A 15997-nucleotide genomic window follows, 5' to 3' on the forward strand; every position below is an offset into this window, starting at 1 on the left:
TATAATTAATTTGTTGGTCACATTAGAGTGGGGAACCATTCTCTTTGTGTGTTTCCTTAGTTTCTATATACCTGAATGATGTTTTATCAATCATTGTCAGTGTTACAGATATAGTTTCTTTCCATTTTGAGGTTCTATATAACCACAAGTTGGTATGGCAAGGTGAGGGAGTTTTTATGGCAGGATGAAGCAGTTGCCATGGCAGAGCGAGTCGATTGCTATGGCAGGGCGAGGGCTGAGTTGTCTTTCACCAGCTCTAATGGGACCTTCAGTCTTTTCCCTTTTCTCGGGGGCATTGCAACCTCTGCCTCATGTTTCTCTGACTTTTGGTTGATGGTGTAGGGGAAGGGATAGGTGATAAGCATATTTTCTGAATTAACAGGTTTTCCAAAGCTGACATAGGGGACCCTGTCCAAGGACTCAATAGCTCCCAATGCACCCCGCACCCCCAAGAAAAAAAAAGTTAAATAAAAGGGTACTTCCTGGTCATTCAGCCCAAGTTATTGATTATTTTTTTTTTTTTTTTCCAGTTTTATAATCTGTGGGTGAGTCTGATTGGTGGAGTGATGTGCTTAGCAGTAATGTTCCTGGTGGATTGGATCACTGCCCTCATCACGTTCCTTGTTATCATTGCACTCTATCTCTTCGTGTCTTACCGAAATCCAGGTTGGTTCTAATTTTTTGACTTGGTCACCGTGAGAATATTTTGGACTTGTACTGTAGTGAGAAGTGGGCGATGTAGTGAATAGATATAAGTACTGTATGTTCTTATGCTGATTAATATATTACACTGTTCATCATGTTAACAATAAATTTGACCATGGAAATATAGAACATACTGCTTAATGGTTAACACTCCATTTACCAATAGATTGTAAATAACTTGGATTATAAATTGGGTTTGGTTCCAGGGTATTACCTGTATATATTACACTAGAATTTACTTAATCACTAAAATTAAATGTCGTATTTGCTTTTTATCTTAACTGAGTCTACTGTACTGATTAGAAATATTAATCAGTCAGTTAAATGTGTTTTTAGGGTTGTCTAATAATTCTCTCAGATATTTTTAGTTTACAGGAATCAACTTTCGATTGTATTCTTCCATTCTAGTCTTTGCCTTCCACTGACCCTTCTACCTTCAATTTTACCAACTATTTATACCATTATCCCTTCATCTCTAAGTGTATGGCCAAGGGGGCATATACAGTTCTCCATTTCTCCAAAAAAAAAAAAAAAAACCTGCAAAACCAAGCACAGATTGGCATTCTGTGCTGTCACTTGGATTGCATTTAGCTATACAGTGACCCCTCGGTTAACGAACTCAATCCGTTCCAGAAGGTCGTTCGTTAACCGAAAAGTTCGTCAACCGAAACCATTGTTTCAATGGGTTTTTGGGTAATTGGTTCCAGCTCACCGAAAATTTCCTAAATTCAACAAAAATGGTAGAAAAGTTCACTTACTTTGAGGTGTGTTTGTAGAAGGCTCCTGGATGATGATGATGATGGGATTTAGAATGGGGGTGGAGGAGAAGGAAGAAGAGAAGGCATTGGGGTGGAAGAGAAGTCACCCCTTGGCGCCATTTCACCCATAAAATTTTAGCTCTCTTGGTGTAATTCAAGATTATTTTCTTTAAATCAACACTGCACTGCATTATATATTGTCAATATGTAAAATATATTTCAAAATGACCAATAATTTGCTTGGAAACACAGAAAAAAAGTGTTTAGTTGAAGAGAGTCTCAAGCAAGATGTTACCTCCAGTGAAAACAGAGAGAGACTAACGCCTGTTTGCTGTGTTAGGAGGCTGGATGCCGCGCATTAAACTAGTCACTTTACCTTCAATTATGTTCAATAATCGTTAAAATGACTAAAAAATTGAATATTAAACTTTTAAAATTATTGAATAGTATAAACTTCTTGATATTTACTAAAATAGTAAGGAATTTAAGCCCTAGAACCGATTAATGTATTGGCGGACTGATACTAAAGCTGGTTGCCCAGTCAGTGCAAGCGAAAACATGTTGAGGTCGGTTCGTAAGAAATTCGTTAACCGAATTTTTGTTCGTTAACCGAATTGAAGATCCTTATGGAAGGCAGTTCGTTAACCGAAATTTCGTTAACCGAGGCGTTCGTTAAACGAGGGGTCACTGTACTATAATTAAAAAAGATAATTGTCTCTCTGAAGTGACTGTAATTGAACTGATCTTCATTGAAATTCATCTGCTCAAATTGGCTTATACTGTTCCTCTACAATAAGATTTCTTCAAAACATTAACACACCACGGATTTTCCTCAACAGATGTCAATTGGGGATCATCAACTCAAGCACAGACATATATCTCGGCTCTTAAGACAACTCTGGACTTGAACACAGTTGAGGAACACGTCAAGAACTTTCGTCCACAGTTGTTGGTACTCACCGGGTCACCTGGTTCAAGGCCGCCTCTCCTCGACTTTGCTCAGAGTATCACCAAAAACATCTCTTTACTTGCTTGTGGACATGTTATGCAGGTATGCTATTACTGTTATTACAATTAAAAATAAATTAAAAGTAGGGTTAGTAGTACATTACTGGCAGATAGTGGTTGTATTTGTGTATTTCACTGAAGTTGGGAGAGCCATAAACTTGGTAATACTTTCAATTGCTTGATTTTATGACCTGCAGATTTTATGACCTGAGATCTAAACCACTTATTGCCCTCCAACAAACTTCACCTGCTGGGGAGGACATTGGCAATTTTTTTTTTTTTTTTTTTTTTTTTTTTTTTTTTTTTTTTTTTTTTTCTTATGCAAGCATCACTCTCACTTATATGATTCAGGGTTAAAAATTCAAGCTAATTTGATCCAATTGTTGTCTGAAGGTCCAGTGAGGCATTAGGTCAGGGGGACAATGCCTTCCTGGTAGACATGTGTTACTGGGGTAGAAGTAGGGGAGCATGATAACAAGGGAAAAATGCAACTCTAAATAATTGTAGTAAGTATAAGAATATGTTGTAGAACACCAAGTGTGACTCTTAAGTTTAATATTATTTTTGCATTGTGTTTTACACTTTCTTTTGTTTCTCCACTGTAGGGCCCCCAGTCCCAACGAGTACGTAATTCACTTAGCAGACAAGCATACAGCTGGCTTCACCGCCACAAGATACGTGCATTCTACTCTCTTGTTGAAGGAAACAGCTTGGAAGAAGGAGCTAGGAATTTGTTCCAGGTAATTTTTCGTAGTACAGTACTGTAACTAGTAAATTTAACTTGGACAAAATTAATTGTATGGAATTAATATGAATATTACAGTAAAGTTCAGTGGTAAGGAAACCTACGTACAGTATTTTGAATAACTTTGTTAATTTTTTTTATTATTTGTTTCAAACATTTAATACAAGGAATATTAAGAAATTTGTTCGATAGTCATGTCTGAGTTTATGACTTGTGTATTTACCCACTCAGTCTGCTAGTGGACAACCCAGAGAAATCCTTGACACTGGCAGTTGGGACTACTCTATTGATTAAATATATATCCTATTTGAAACCATAGCTCTTAAAAAGGAATACTGTATTTGAAAACGAGACAGATACACATTGAAACATTGTCATTTCAGGTTCAACTATCAGTTCCACCAACAGTTGTAACGGGAGCTAACACCTTCTTGCTTATTATTAGATTGGGTAAATACACAAGTCACCTGCTCCAGGTTCAGACATGGAATAGGATTTCAAGATAATTCCTACATTTCTCTGTGTATGTTTGTTTATTAATTTATATGTTTTCCAGCTTGTGGGATTAGGCAAACTGCGTCCCAATACCGTTTTACTTGGATACAAAGCCAACTGGCGGAAGTGTGATCGGCAAGAGCTCAAAGCCTACTTTAACACACTACAGTAAGTTTCAAAAGTCAAGTCACTGGGTTTGGTTTGTACTGGCAGAAGACCCATCCTTTGGATAGTACCGGTACTTATTGATTTCTCTTACTGGCCCCCGTGCTGTGCTTTGTGATCACCAAGACACTCCCTGGTGCTACAACTGAATGATGATGTTATATAAGTCTTGTGTGCTTTAGGTAATTGGTGGATCTTTATGCGATTGACAGACATACAGACAACTTTGCTTTAGAGGTACAGATGCATCCACAGGTGTTTGATTGATCCTCCTACACTACACTACGCTTATTTCCATGATATTACTGGTAAAACCTCCATAATTTGTCGTAATTCTGCTCTTTTTCATAAATTCCTAACCTCACAGTGTGCATTAGCCGAAGTCCCATAAAATGAATAACTAATTTAATGTAAATGAAATATGTATACATGTAACGGCCCCTGTCTCATCAACAGAACATATCATATAAATGGGTCAATACATCTGATATTATATTCAGATTCACCACCCTGTAAATTTCCACTGGCTATGAGGTGACATGTTCAATGCACGTGATAAGGTGTGCCCCACGGGAAGCTGCGTCATACTATGCTGAGTAAAGGAGGCATAAGTAGCCGGCTCTCTGGCCACCTGAAGCGAGCAGTAGTTTGATATCCTTGACTAGAGGAAGACGTTATTTGAGAGCCGCAGTGGTTGGCTCCGTCTTCCCTCGAGGGGGAACAACGGACCCATACCGTTCTCCTTCGATGGGTCACTACTCATCAGTCACTCAGATTAACTAATATCGAACGGACGTGATCTACGTTTTTATTTACAGCTAGACCCCGACTTATGACGGGGTTGGGGACCCAAATCCAGGTCTTAAGTCCGACAGATAATTTTTTTTTTTTTTTTTTTTTTTAATAAAAAATCTACAATGAAATACAGTACAGTAAAAGTAATAAATAATGAGGAATGGATACAGTACAGTGAAAGTAATAAATAATGAGGAATAAATACAGTGTGACTGAGCACTTACCTTTAATGTAGTCAGCTGAATGCACATGGGGCCCCCATAATTTTCTAATTATACATGGAGACTACATTAACTGGAAACGTTTCGGTATAGAAAATGCGTGCTTCAATTGAAGAAGAAGAAAAAAAAAATTGAAAAAAAAAATGGTCACAACTGCGGCGGTCGTAAGTCGGGGTCTAGCTGTATAGTGGAACTTATGGTTGATCAACACTCAGGAATTATAGACAATCCTTTTATAATAAAACAAGGAACGTCAATTAGGTTTCGTTACTAAAACCCCAATATCTAATATATGTGAACAACCCGGTTAATTGGGGGATTAACAGACGGATTCATGCATTCCACAACCTATAAATCTACTGCTTCACTGATTTCTACCACTAGTTCATGTCACTCAAATAAAAAACACCTAAAAAACAAAATAATAATAATAGAATAACAACGAAATACAACATATCAAATAAGAGACTTAACCCATTCACTATGGGGACGCCACTTTTAATATTTTATTTGCCTAACGCTAGACGATTTTATTCAGCTCTGATGCGACACCTTACACAGGGTTAAATTTAGCGGTGGTACCCAGAGATTGTACTCTACTGGCAGATGTATGACAGTGTGATCCCGAAGCTTAATTAGATCATCAACAAGGGCAAATATAAAAGTACCTGTTCTCTATAATAATCAGAAAGTCTTTTTACAAGCATTTCCATGTAAAATCATGGTTAGGTTACTGGATTTGGGGTTTTGTACTGTACATTATTATTATTACTGCATTATTTTTATTATTTTTGTTTTTATTATTTTATTTATGTTACATGTATTATTATTATTACCGTATTTTACTTGTTAAACATTGAAGTATGTGAGAGAAAATGGACATTCCTCTCTCTCTCTATACAGTGAGGCCTTGGACATGTACTTTGGAATCGCCATACTGCGAGTACCACAGGGTCTGGACTACTCACAGATCGTAGAGGATGAAGACACTCCTGTGATGATGAATGGCAATGACACCAGCCTTGCTCGTGTTGTAGAGGAGAAGCCAGGTCAATCTGCAGCAAACCAACTAACTCATGGTAAGTTCCGTGATATGATGAACCGTGGGAGAGAAAGATACTAAGCCGATAAAAATTATTAAGACATAAAGAAAGAAAGAGGTGGCAGGTATTTTATATATGAAAAATACAGATGTTTTAAGTAAGAAAGAAAGATAGAAGGCAGAGGGGTATTTATATTTAGAAAATGGAAATGTTGATAAGTATTCAATGAGTGATATCATTTAGTAATGATTATAGTTTACAAAAGGTTTATATGCCATCGGGAATTATTTATTCATTATACTGCTCGTCCTATTACTGGTCGAAATTACCCACTGCCTAAATATTACTTGGTTAATGTTAATACTTATGATGAATTGTTTGAGTAATAACTTGTACTATTACTGTATTTGTTTTTATTGGGGGCCCACACATGTTAGTCAGCCCAGAGTAAACTACAATACTTTCCAGAACCATTAAGTTTCAGTCACTGGTTTTCCCTCTTTTCTCAAGATGTGTAAATATATAAAGCTGTACATTGCAGTGTTTTGCTATAATATATTCATAATGTTTTTGATTCCTTCCTCTCCTACAATGCCATCTGCCTAGAAGTGGCAAAATTGCTTGGTGCTCTAAACTCTAACACACGGAGTACCTATTATCGGGGTGAGTCAGTGGTTGAAAATTTGCACATGTGCATGAGTTGTGCTGCACTGCTTTTGTGTTGAGATGATACACTTTTTTCCTATAAGAGTGAATGTATATACATTTTGATATTTGTGTGTTCTTTATGACAAATATTCAAGAACCAAGATACAACATTTGGTGTAATTCTCCTTACATGACTGTGTGTGTGTGTGTGTGCATTATTTATTTTGTGTGCTTATACTTGTATCCTATGACCCAAGGATCAACAAAATAATTGGCTTGTGAGATACTCTCACTGAATCACCTCTTATGGAAGCCTGCTCATCTTTTCCTCATGGCTATCAGATAGGATTTACTGCTTCAATCTTCCCATTTTTGTAAAATTTCATTTCTATGCATGAATATTCTCAGGTAGTTAATGAAATCATTGCATTTCCCCCAGTGCTAGTTCAGTATGATCTTGGGATAATTTAGATGTTTTAAGCATACATTTGATGCTTTTTTTTTTAGTGATCCCTTAACCCAGGTGACTCATGTCATATGGGCAACTTACTTGGGACTTTCCTTCATCAACCCCCTCATTAGGTCAGACAGGGTTGATCTGTCGGTCCACTCCAGTTGTATCTATCACCATGCCTTCCCCATCAAACAATTAGTCTTAGATCAGGGATATTTGGTGCAACAGTTGCCATCTGGAGCAGGTCATAATTATAGATTCAAGCCTTCGCAGTGAGCGCGCACACATTATACTGAAGCTTCTGTCGGCCATCTTGATTCCAATCTAATTCATCTTTTGAATTCAGTCCCTTGCAGACAGGCTCTTCAGACTGACTCTCCTGCTCTGCTGATATTATACAAATGCTAGGTGTTGTTGAGGCCCTTTATAACATAGAGATCTGTTCTAGGTGTTAAATAGGGTAAGATGGATATTTTGTCTTGCATAAATAATTTTATAAAGTTTGGTGACATGTTACCAACCCTTTACAGTTTGGGTTAGTTTGCTACAAGTGGATAATCTTATTCTTTGGATATTCTAGGGTAACTTTGAATCTCTGGTCATTTAATTTGTATACATATGTTTCAGGTTTAGTGAGGGTCTTTTGGAGGGGTTCATTTGTTTTGGGAGTGAACTCTCTTGGATCCTTATTCTGCTGTTAAAAGTTGCACCCTTTCTTCTTGATATATGTATAGTACTTGGTTAATTTATTAGAGAGGATTTCAACCAACTCATGTCTGGCAGGATGTATCTTTGGACTCTGGACCCTGATGGCTTATTTTTTCCTTGATTTTCCAGGATAATGCTAAACGTCTTGTGATACAGGAGAGTTAGAGAGTCCTTTATCTTTTTGGTTGCATATCTGTATTTCTTGGAGGTTCCTTAGTGGAACCAGTAGTAAGGCAGCTGGGGTACCTTTCCTCCTCCCTCTGGTCCTTTATTAGTCAACTGAAATTGAATTTGTTAATGGATGACTTGGAATATACTGTAGATGGACTGTCGCTTGGGTGTGATGTGTGAGCTAATTAGGCAGGCATGGCTCTAGCATGATTTCCTGCCTTCAGAGCGTAACTGTTGGACCAAATTCCCCTCATTTGAGGAGGATGGTGTGATTGTACGAGAAGAGTAATCCCCGTAAGTACATACAGCCTTGGCCGACATAATCGGGTTTGTCTGAAGATATGGAACAGCTCAGTAAGAAGCCAGAATTATGAGAGTCACCTGGCCACACGCTCTGCTAGAAATAAGGTTTTAGAATCAATCCTTCATTTTGCTTCAATTTTATTTTAACGGTAATTCAGTTTTTTAGTTTAATACCATTACTGAAGAATGTCCTCTGTGTCAGATTGATCTTGATAGACAGAATTTATTTTTAGTTCTGGTTTGATTTGTATTTTTTCTGTGTACTTTTGCTTGTTATTTAAATGCAGTAATGAATTATTAATTTGACACCACAACCGTGATACCAGGGTAAGTCTTGGACTATGGTCGTGATGTTGTACTTTAGATGTCCGTCTTGCCTACTGTGTGTATTTGAAAATATTAATGATTAATTAAAATAATCGTTCATTTGTCGTAATGAATATGGTATTACTTTGAAAAATTTTATTTAATTTTTTTGACCCCAAAATAATAACTATGATCTTGTTCCACCTTTCATGCCTACACAGTCTTTAGGAGGAAGAAAATACGTCAGACTGGTCGAGGTATTTGGAAAGTATTAAAAGTTTGTCTTCTCTCAAAAAGCAATAGTAGGTGGTATCCTGCACATTGGCTCTCCAGTATTACTCTTCCTAGTTGATGTGACCACAAGTCTTTTTATTTTATTTTATATTATATTATTTTATTTTGCTTGTTCCTTCCTAATACATTAAAACAAATAGCAGTTGAGGGTTATTCTTTTTCCCTTTTTTTTTGTTTTTGTATTTTTCGTTACTGTATCATTTGTAGATGTTCAGATGCAAGTGGGTTACTAATAGAGTTTTGCTATTAGAAGTACTGTTGACTAGAAGATATATTACAGCAATATAAATCTCCTTGATTACTAGATTGTGTAGTGAGACGTAGATATACAGTACATAGAGAGAGCATGATTGATTTGGTTTGGGCAAAAGAGTCTGTGGCAGCTAATACACATGATTGATCAGTGAGAGAGGTAGTAGGTGATTTGTTGTTTGGTTGTGTTTTGTTGGTTTGTGTTTGGTAATGCAATAGACTCACAAACAAGAACTTGGAGGAAAAAACAACAATAAATAAAAAAAAAATTGTAGCTGGGAATGAAAGTATAACACTATATATGTTCCTCTGTTGGGCAGATCATTGCAGCAGATGGTCTAGAAGAGCAGAATCCCAGTATAATGAAGCTTTTACCTTGTCATTATACCCTTGCCTCCTTCCCAATACATATTAAAACAAGTCTTGCATATACAGCACAGACTTACAACTGGAATGGTTAAGAAATGGTAGAGAATCTGGCTTGGGTAACAAAAGCATGTTGAGAGGATATAAGTGATGATTATGAATACTGTATTTGAGAAAATTGAATAGAGATAGGCATACTGAGGACTAGAACTATGATTAAAAGTATGAGAAGATTTACAAGTGCGCTGAGTGTAGATTAGTGTGAGGATGTGGTTTGACATGCATAGAGGTGATGCGATGTGAAACACCCATTTGTGAACAAAAATTTTACATCCAGATAAACAACGAGAAATTTGAAAAAAGAAGTTCTGCTAGACATATGCCAGTGATAGGATTTTTGTTTGTTTATCTGAGAAATTATTTAGTGATAAGATAGAAGTTGTAGAATGTGATAGAGATAGATGTTTAAGGACCAAAAAGATGTAAAGTTTTTTATATGTTAATTTTAATGACAACGAGTAGATGTTGATACTAAAAAAAAAAAACAGGAAATGTTTATCAATTTTGGTGTATATGTTTTTAAGTAATGTAATCGAGGTTTTATTTTTGTTGATTGTTGTTTCGTCTCAAGGAATTGTTTTGTACCTTCCTTATAATGCTTGCAGATGGTGCTGACAGTGAGGCATCCAGTCCACCAGGCTCACCACAAGTTGAACGAGCAGCAGTAGTGAACGAGGAAGCTGCTAGAGATAAGCAGAAGCATCGCCTCTCTATTGCCAATTTGTACAGAGGTGCAGGAGGGGTTGAATTGAGCAAAGATGTGCTAAATAATATTACTATGTTCAAGCGGAAACAGAAAAAGGTAATTGCCGTGTAATAACAACACTGTAATAATCGATTTGCTCTGTGCTTATTAACACAGTCAACATTGTTTTTCCCTTTTCTGAATCAACACCGTTCATCCCCTAAAAGGCTTTCCTATTGCACTTAATAGGCTTATTCTTATAAAAAAATTTGTACTGGGAACTCTATTCGCTCTATGCCATTCTTCAGTTCTTCTGCCCTCAGTCAAAAATAAGCTATGTACACTTGTCATCCAGTCCATCAATTTACCACCTCTCATCCTCAACACACCCACAGTGGCTTCATCCATTCTTGTGTAATACCATTAGCTTCATTTCTTACAGCCTGTCTTAAATTCTCACTCTTATTTTTTTTCCTCTGTTACTGTCATAGTTTTCATTCCATCACATTCTCTCTCATATGTTGCATTTAACTAGTATTCAAAGCATTCACTCCTCTCCCTTGAACTTCCATTATCGTTTCAATTTGTTTTTTTCAAATACATGTGACAACCTTTTTTCCACAATTTTTATTTTTGTCTTTTACATTTTTTCACCACTTGTTGCTCTCCACAAATGGCAGCCTTCAGTGGTGGAAGTTAGTTGTAGGCATGGCAGCCATCATCTGTGCAAGTTTCATGTTTTCAATGATCTATTTGATTTACCGTACAGGTTCATGAATAACTAATAGATGTCCTTAACACTGCTCCCCAATACTTCCACGAGGCTTTCCTGTGCCCCAGTATTAGTATAGCCTTAGTGACTATGATATATATTGTATTATACAGTACATGCAGTTTGGTATAGAATTAATCATAATTTTTACTTCAGAGTACAGTTGATGTATGGTGGTTATATGATGATGGTGGCCTGACTCTGCTGGTGCCTTATATCCTTACCACAAGGTCACAATGGGCTGGATGCAAGTTACGTGTCTTCGCTCTGGCCAACCGCAAGGATGAACTTGATATGGAACAGAGAAGGTAAAGTTTTCAGTTAATAATGTCCTCCCATTGTTTTTAATTTCCATTTTGTAAGTACAGGTACGGTATATCTTAAATAAAATTATTTGGAGCGATTTCTCAATTAGTCATTAAAAATTTATGATGCCAGGTTCTTAAGAACAACATGATGCTTTACAACATTGTTCAGCCTTTCCTTTCACGAATGATAAACAAGTGAGTGCAACTACAATGGGCTTGCCAAGTTGCTTAAAAAATAATAATAATTTCTGCTTTATATTGTGGTCAAATATCTTTGTTATGCAGAACATTATAGAGAAGAATTGGAATAAAACCTCCATAAACTTCAACATAACACTCGGATGGGGTGAATTGTCTAGGGTAGAAAATGGTGTTGGTGGGTTACATCAATGACTTTTATAAATGGACCTTTAGGAAAATTTGGGCTCCTGTCTTTGGTTGATACCGTAAGTTTGTCTCCAGACTGGTGTAGATTGAATGTATCTACAGTTAAGAGAGGCTGTGCACTGCCCACCTCACCCTGGTTGGCCCATAGCATATTGAAAATGTCCATTATGGCACAACACGAAGCAGAGACAATTACCACCACATGGGCTGAGGACTGAGCAAGCCAACAGTTGGGTGGGACTAATACAAGGAAACCTCCATATAATGAACTTGTCTCTCCATATAATGAACTTCTCTCTACATATAATGAACTTGTCTCTCCATATAATGAACTTGTCTCTCCATATAATGAACTTCTCTCTCCATATAATGAACTTGTCTCTCCATATAATGAACTTGTCTCTCCATATAATGAACTTCTCCATATAATGAACTTGCCTCTCCATATAATGAACTTCTCTCTCCATATAATGAACTTCTCTCTCCGTATAATGAACTTCTCTCTCTGTATAATGAATTTCTCTCCTTATAATTAACTTCTCTCTCCGTATAATGAACTTCTCTCTCCGTATAATGAACTTCTCTCGCCGTATAATGAACTTCCCTCTCCGTATAATGAACTTCTCTCTCCATATAATGAACTTCTCTCTCCGTATAATGAACTTCTCTCTCCGTATAATGAACTTCTCTCTCCGTATAATGAACTTCTCTCTCCGTATAATGGACTTCTCACTCCATATAATGAACTTCTCTCTCCGTATAATGAACTTCTCTCTCCGTATAATGAACTTCTCTCGCCGTATAATGAACTTCTCTCTCCGTATAATGAACTTCTCTCTCCGTATAATGAACTTCTCTCGCCGTATAATGAACTTCTCTCTCCGTATAATGAACTTCTCTCTCCATATAATGAACTTCTCTCTCCGTATAATCCATTAGATGGGGATTTCACATTTAAAGGACCCTCGATATAGCAGACTTTTATATCTATATCGTTTGTTAGATGGAAGTTTCACATCTAACAGACCCTTGATGTAATGAAATTTGCTCTCCATACAGGCCGTTAAATGGAGGTTTCACTGTAACGGGTTTGTGAGAATAAGCCAGGTGTGTGTGTGTGTGGTGGGGGAGTGTGTGAGTGGTTTTATGCTGTCAGGTTGAGATTTTTTGTGTGGTTTTGGTTGTGTACAGTATAGTACCTGTATTTGGGTGTGTGAGTGAGAAGTGTGGGACAACTCCAGGTGTGGTAATGGGGAGGTCATGGCAGTGTGATCTATTTTTGCATGTTCATAGATTTTTTTCCTTCTTATTTTTATTAACATTTTGTGACAATTGGGGCACATGTTTTACTAACAAATTCCCATATTTTTTCATTAATATGGATTTTTTTTTTTATTTCAGTATGGCTAATTTGTTGTCCAAGTTCCGTATAGACTACAGTGATGTGATAGTAATCCCAGACGTTGCCAAAAAAGCTGCTGAGTCATCACGTATGGAATTTGATCAGCTGATTGAGGATTTCAAAGCCAAGACCGATGAGGAAATTAGCAAAGAGAATGAAGGTAAAAAAAAAATCGTGTAATTTTGCAGACTTGGTTCCAAGTCACCTGTAAGAACACACCCATTAAACACTCTGAGCCCTTTAGAGAAAGCATAATACCTGTAGTTTATTGAACGGTCTCACATTCTAGTCAGACAAGGTTGCTGTAAGTGGCTCGTCTCACCCATTTGATACCAGATTTTATGATTCCATGGTTGATTTGAAGCCCACTGATGATTCAGGGTTATGGGTCAACATTGTTTCATTCGCTGTCGCCTGTTTTAGACGCACTTCATCCATAAGAAAGTTAATCTTTTACAAATCTGTTACCAGCCAAATTTTCACCTGACATCAATGCTTACTCCTAATTGGTTCATCTAGGAGCTGATGACTTCTTCTTTTGGGAACACTGTGTAAGTATTGATAGGACACATACATTTATTAATGGTATTCTTTGATCTGAAATCCTGTCTTGAGTTGTTATCCCAATTACCTGAGAGGTGTTATGATTTAAGGTTTATGGTGTTCATTAGCCAAATGAATTCCTGATGGCAGTCAGTCCACATGAGCTGTTGGCTTTTGAATCAGATTAATTATAAATTGATCAAGTTCACTAAGGTTACAGGGATCTGGGAATGAAGTGAACCTTCATAGAGTTTTTAACTTCTGACCTGAAGCCTTGGTAGTTATAGAGGCAATAGCAACTCCCGTTTGAATCTGAATGGTCTGAGAAAGTTGCTTGCATCAGACATTTTGTACAAAAGGATAATGTGTTCCTCCTGCTAAGTATTGTATAATATCCCAGTCACTGACAGGATCTGCCTAGGGTTCTTAGTGGGACCTAAAATGCATCCTTTTAGCTTTTTGTAATATTTTCTTTTATTTGCTTACACTTGGAGTATTACCATAGAAATTCTTATATATTTACTCAATTATTATTATTTTTTTCTCTAGGTATCCTAATTAGTGAAGCAGAGCTCCTTGGTCAGCGTGAAAAGACGAATCGTCATGTTCGTTTGCGTGAGCTACTCCTAGAAAACTCGAGAAATTCTTCTTTAGTGGTTATGTAAGTACAGTACTGGTATAGCCTATAATATATAGGTATTGTACATGATGTAGAATTAGATATTACTAAGCATTAATGTAAATAGCGTGATCTCTGTTTGACACACAAGTCATCAAGTGTTCAGCAAGCTAGAATCTCAAAAGTCCCAAATCAGCCTTCAGCCATAAGGTGGGACTTCTGGTACAGCACACTCAAGACTGCTTTTTGTCTATTCTCGGTATTTCTGATGTACCAATTGCAGACAAAAAAGAATATGCTCATTGTTTATGTTGTACTGTTTATTCTCATATTCCACCTTTTGTGTTTTACAGGACTCTACCAATGCCCCGCAAGTCTTCGGTATCTGCCCCATTGTACATGGCTTGGTTGGAGACTTTAACTCGTGACATGCCTCCATTCATCTTGATTCGTGGCAATCAAACCTCAGTCCTTACCTTCTACTCATAAAACATTTGCTCCAATTCATCCCCTGAGAAGTTCTCTAATGGTTTTAATAGTTGACCATTCATACAAGGTATTAATGAATATTTTTATTGAAGAATTGTCAGTTACAGGTTAATATGATGTGTAAATGCTCATCAATTGTATGCCAAATCCTTATAATTTTAAGTACTACAGGCATCCCCAGGTAACAGAATTTTGCCCTTACAGAATTAACAAATTTAGACATCAATTTCGGGCTGCAGAAAGAAAAAAGACGTTTTTATCTAAAAACCAGTTTTTGTGATATAGCTCGAATGTGACGATCAGCAATGCTACCTAGGTATGTTAATTCCTAGCCAATTCGCCAGGCCAACATACAGGCAATTAAAACGTCTAATAATTACTTAATAAGTAATATTAGGAGGACACGTCAATAGTAAAAAAAAAAATTGTGTGACTGCATCTGTGGTGGCCACAAGGTGGTTGGAAGGCTGCTCACCTACCCAGTTGTCGGCAATCACCACAACAATGGAGCTGCTCAGTTAGAATTCTTTCCCTAGCTTGTGTTCAGTTATGCGTCTGTGTTTAGGACTTAATTATAGTAAAAGAAAAATTGTGTGACTGCATTTGTGGTGGCCCCAAGGTGGTTGGAAGGCTGCTCACCTCCCCAGTTGTCGGCAATCACCACAACAATGGAGCTGCTCAGTTAGAATTCTTTCCATAGCTTGTGTTCAGTTATGCATCTGTGTTTAGGACTTAATTTGCCCTTACGGAATTATAAAAAAAATTTAGTGTGGATTTTGGCTCGGCTCTCCTCCCTCTCCGTAACCTGGGGGTGTCTGTAAACAACACTGGAACAGTTAGAAAGAACTTATAAGTTAAGTAGTTACTGGAAATGGTATGAGTGATAACATATATCCTCTGAGGTGATGTAAGTATTAGTTTAATTGGTATTGTTAGCTGTTGAATGCTAACGTGTGTTTAAGAATGAAAATCTCCATCACATTACTCATTATTCACTGGTCATAAACCACTGTCAGACCACCATTATATTGTTACCTATTAACTTTATATATACTGTATGTGGGTGTATCATATGCATCAAGACTTGTCATATGCAACTGCAGTAACATCATTCATGCCCAAGTCCAAGTGCACCTGTAGTACAGATAGTTTATCTGGAAATAGGGTTTCATCTACTTCATCCTTTCATACACTGAGAGCACCTTACACACATGAGGCAGGGTCCGAGGATACACAGTAACCCACTTTAAAAATCCTTTCAGGGTTTAATTATGTTTGGTGATGAATGTGGTATG

At 37.1% G+C, this 15997-nt stretch overlaps 1 protein-coding gene across 2 annotated transcripts; it reads left to right on the plus strand.

Moving 5' to 3' along the window:
• The first annotated feature begins 509 nt into the window (after window positions 1-509).
• LOC121864170 (bumetanide-sensitive sodium-(potassium)-chloride cotransporter-like) lies at window positions 510-14903 on the plus strand. 2 transcript variants are annotated; one of them, XM_042363163.1, is made up of 11 exons: window positions 510-666; window positions 2303-2514; window positions 3077-3211; window positions 3773-3879; window positions 5796-5971; window positions 6542-6598; window positions 10103-10299; window positions 11111-11262; window positions 13051-13211; window positions 14144-14255; window positions 14567-14903. In XM_042363163.1, the coding sequence occupies exons 1-11, from the start codon at window positions 567-569 to the stop codon at window positions 14700-14702; spliced, it is 1545 nt and encodes a 514-aa protein (XP_042219097.1). In that variant the 5' UTR covers window positions 510-566; the 3' UTR covers window positions 14703-14903. The 2 variants fall into 2 exon arrangements, with proteins under 2 accessions (XP_042219097.1, XP_042219098.1); XM_042363164.1 differs by lacking the exon at window positions 6542-6598.
• Window positions 14904-15997: the final 1094 nt, after the last annotated feature.

This window comes from Homarus americanus, unplaced genomic scaffold (genome assembly GCF_018991925.1).
Source record: "Homarus americanus isolate GMGI-L3 unplaced genomic scaffold, GMGI_Hamer_2.0 scaffold26351, whole genome shotgun sequence".
Taxonomy (NCBI): Eukaryota; Metazoa; Arthropoda; class Malacostraca; order Decapoda; family Nephropidae; genus Homarus; species Homarus americanus.

What these genes read in the sequence shown, in the direction of transcription:
- LOC121864170 (XM_042363163.1), top strand. Translation starts at nt 567, where the DNA reads ATGTGCTTAGCAGTAATGTTCCTGGTGGATTGGATCACTGCCCTCATC. An exon ending in CGTGTCTTACCGAAATCCAG is followed by an intron (nt 667 to 2,302) that starts GTTGGTTCTAAT and finishes TTTCCTCAACAG; the next exon opens with ATGTCAATTGGGGATCATCA. An exon ending in CTTGATATGGAACAGAGAAG is followed by an intron (nt 11,263 to 13,050) that starts GTAAAGTTTTCA and finishes TTTTTATTTCAG; the next exon opens with TATGGCTAATTTGTTGTCCA.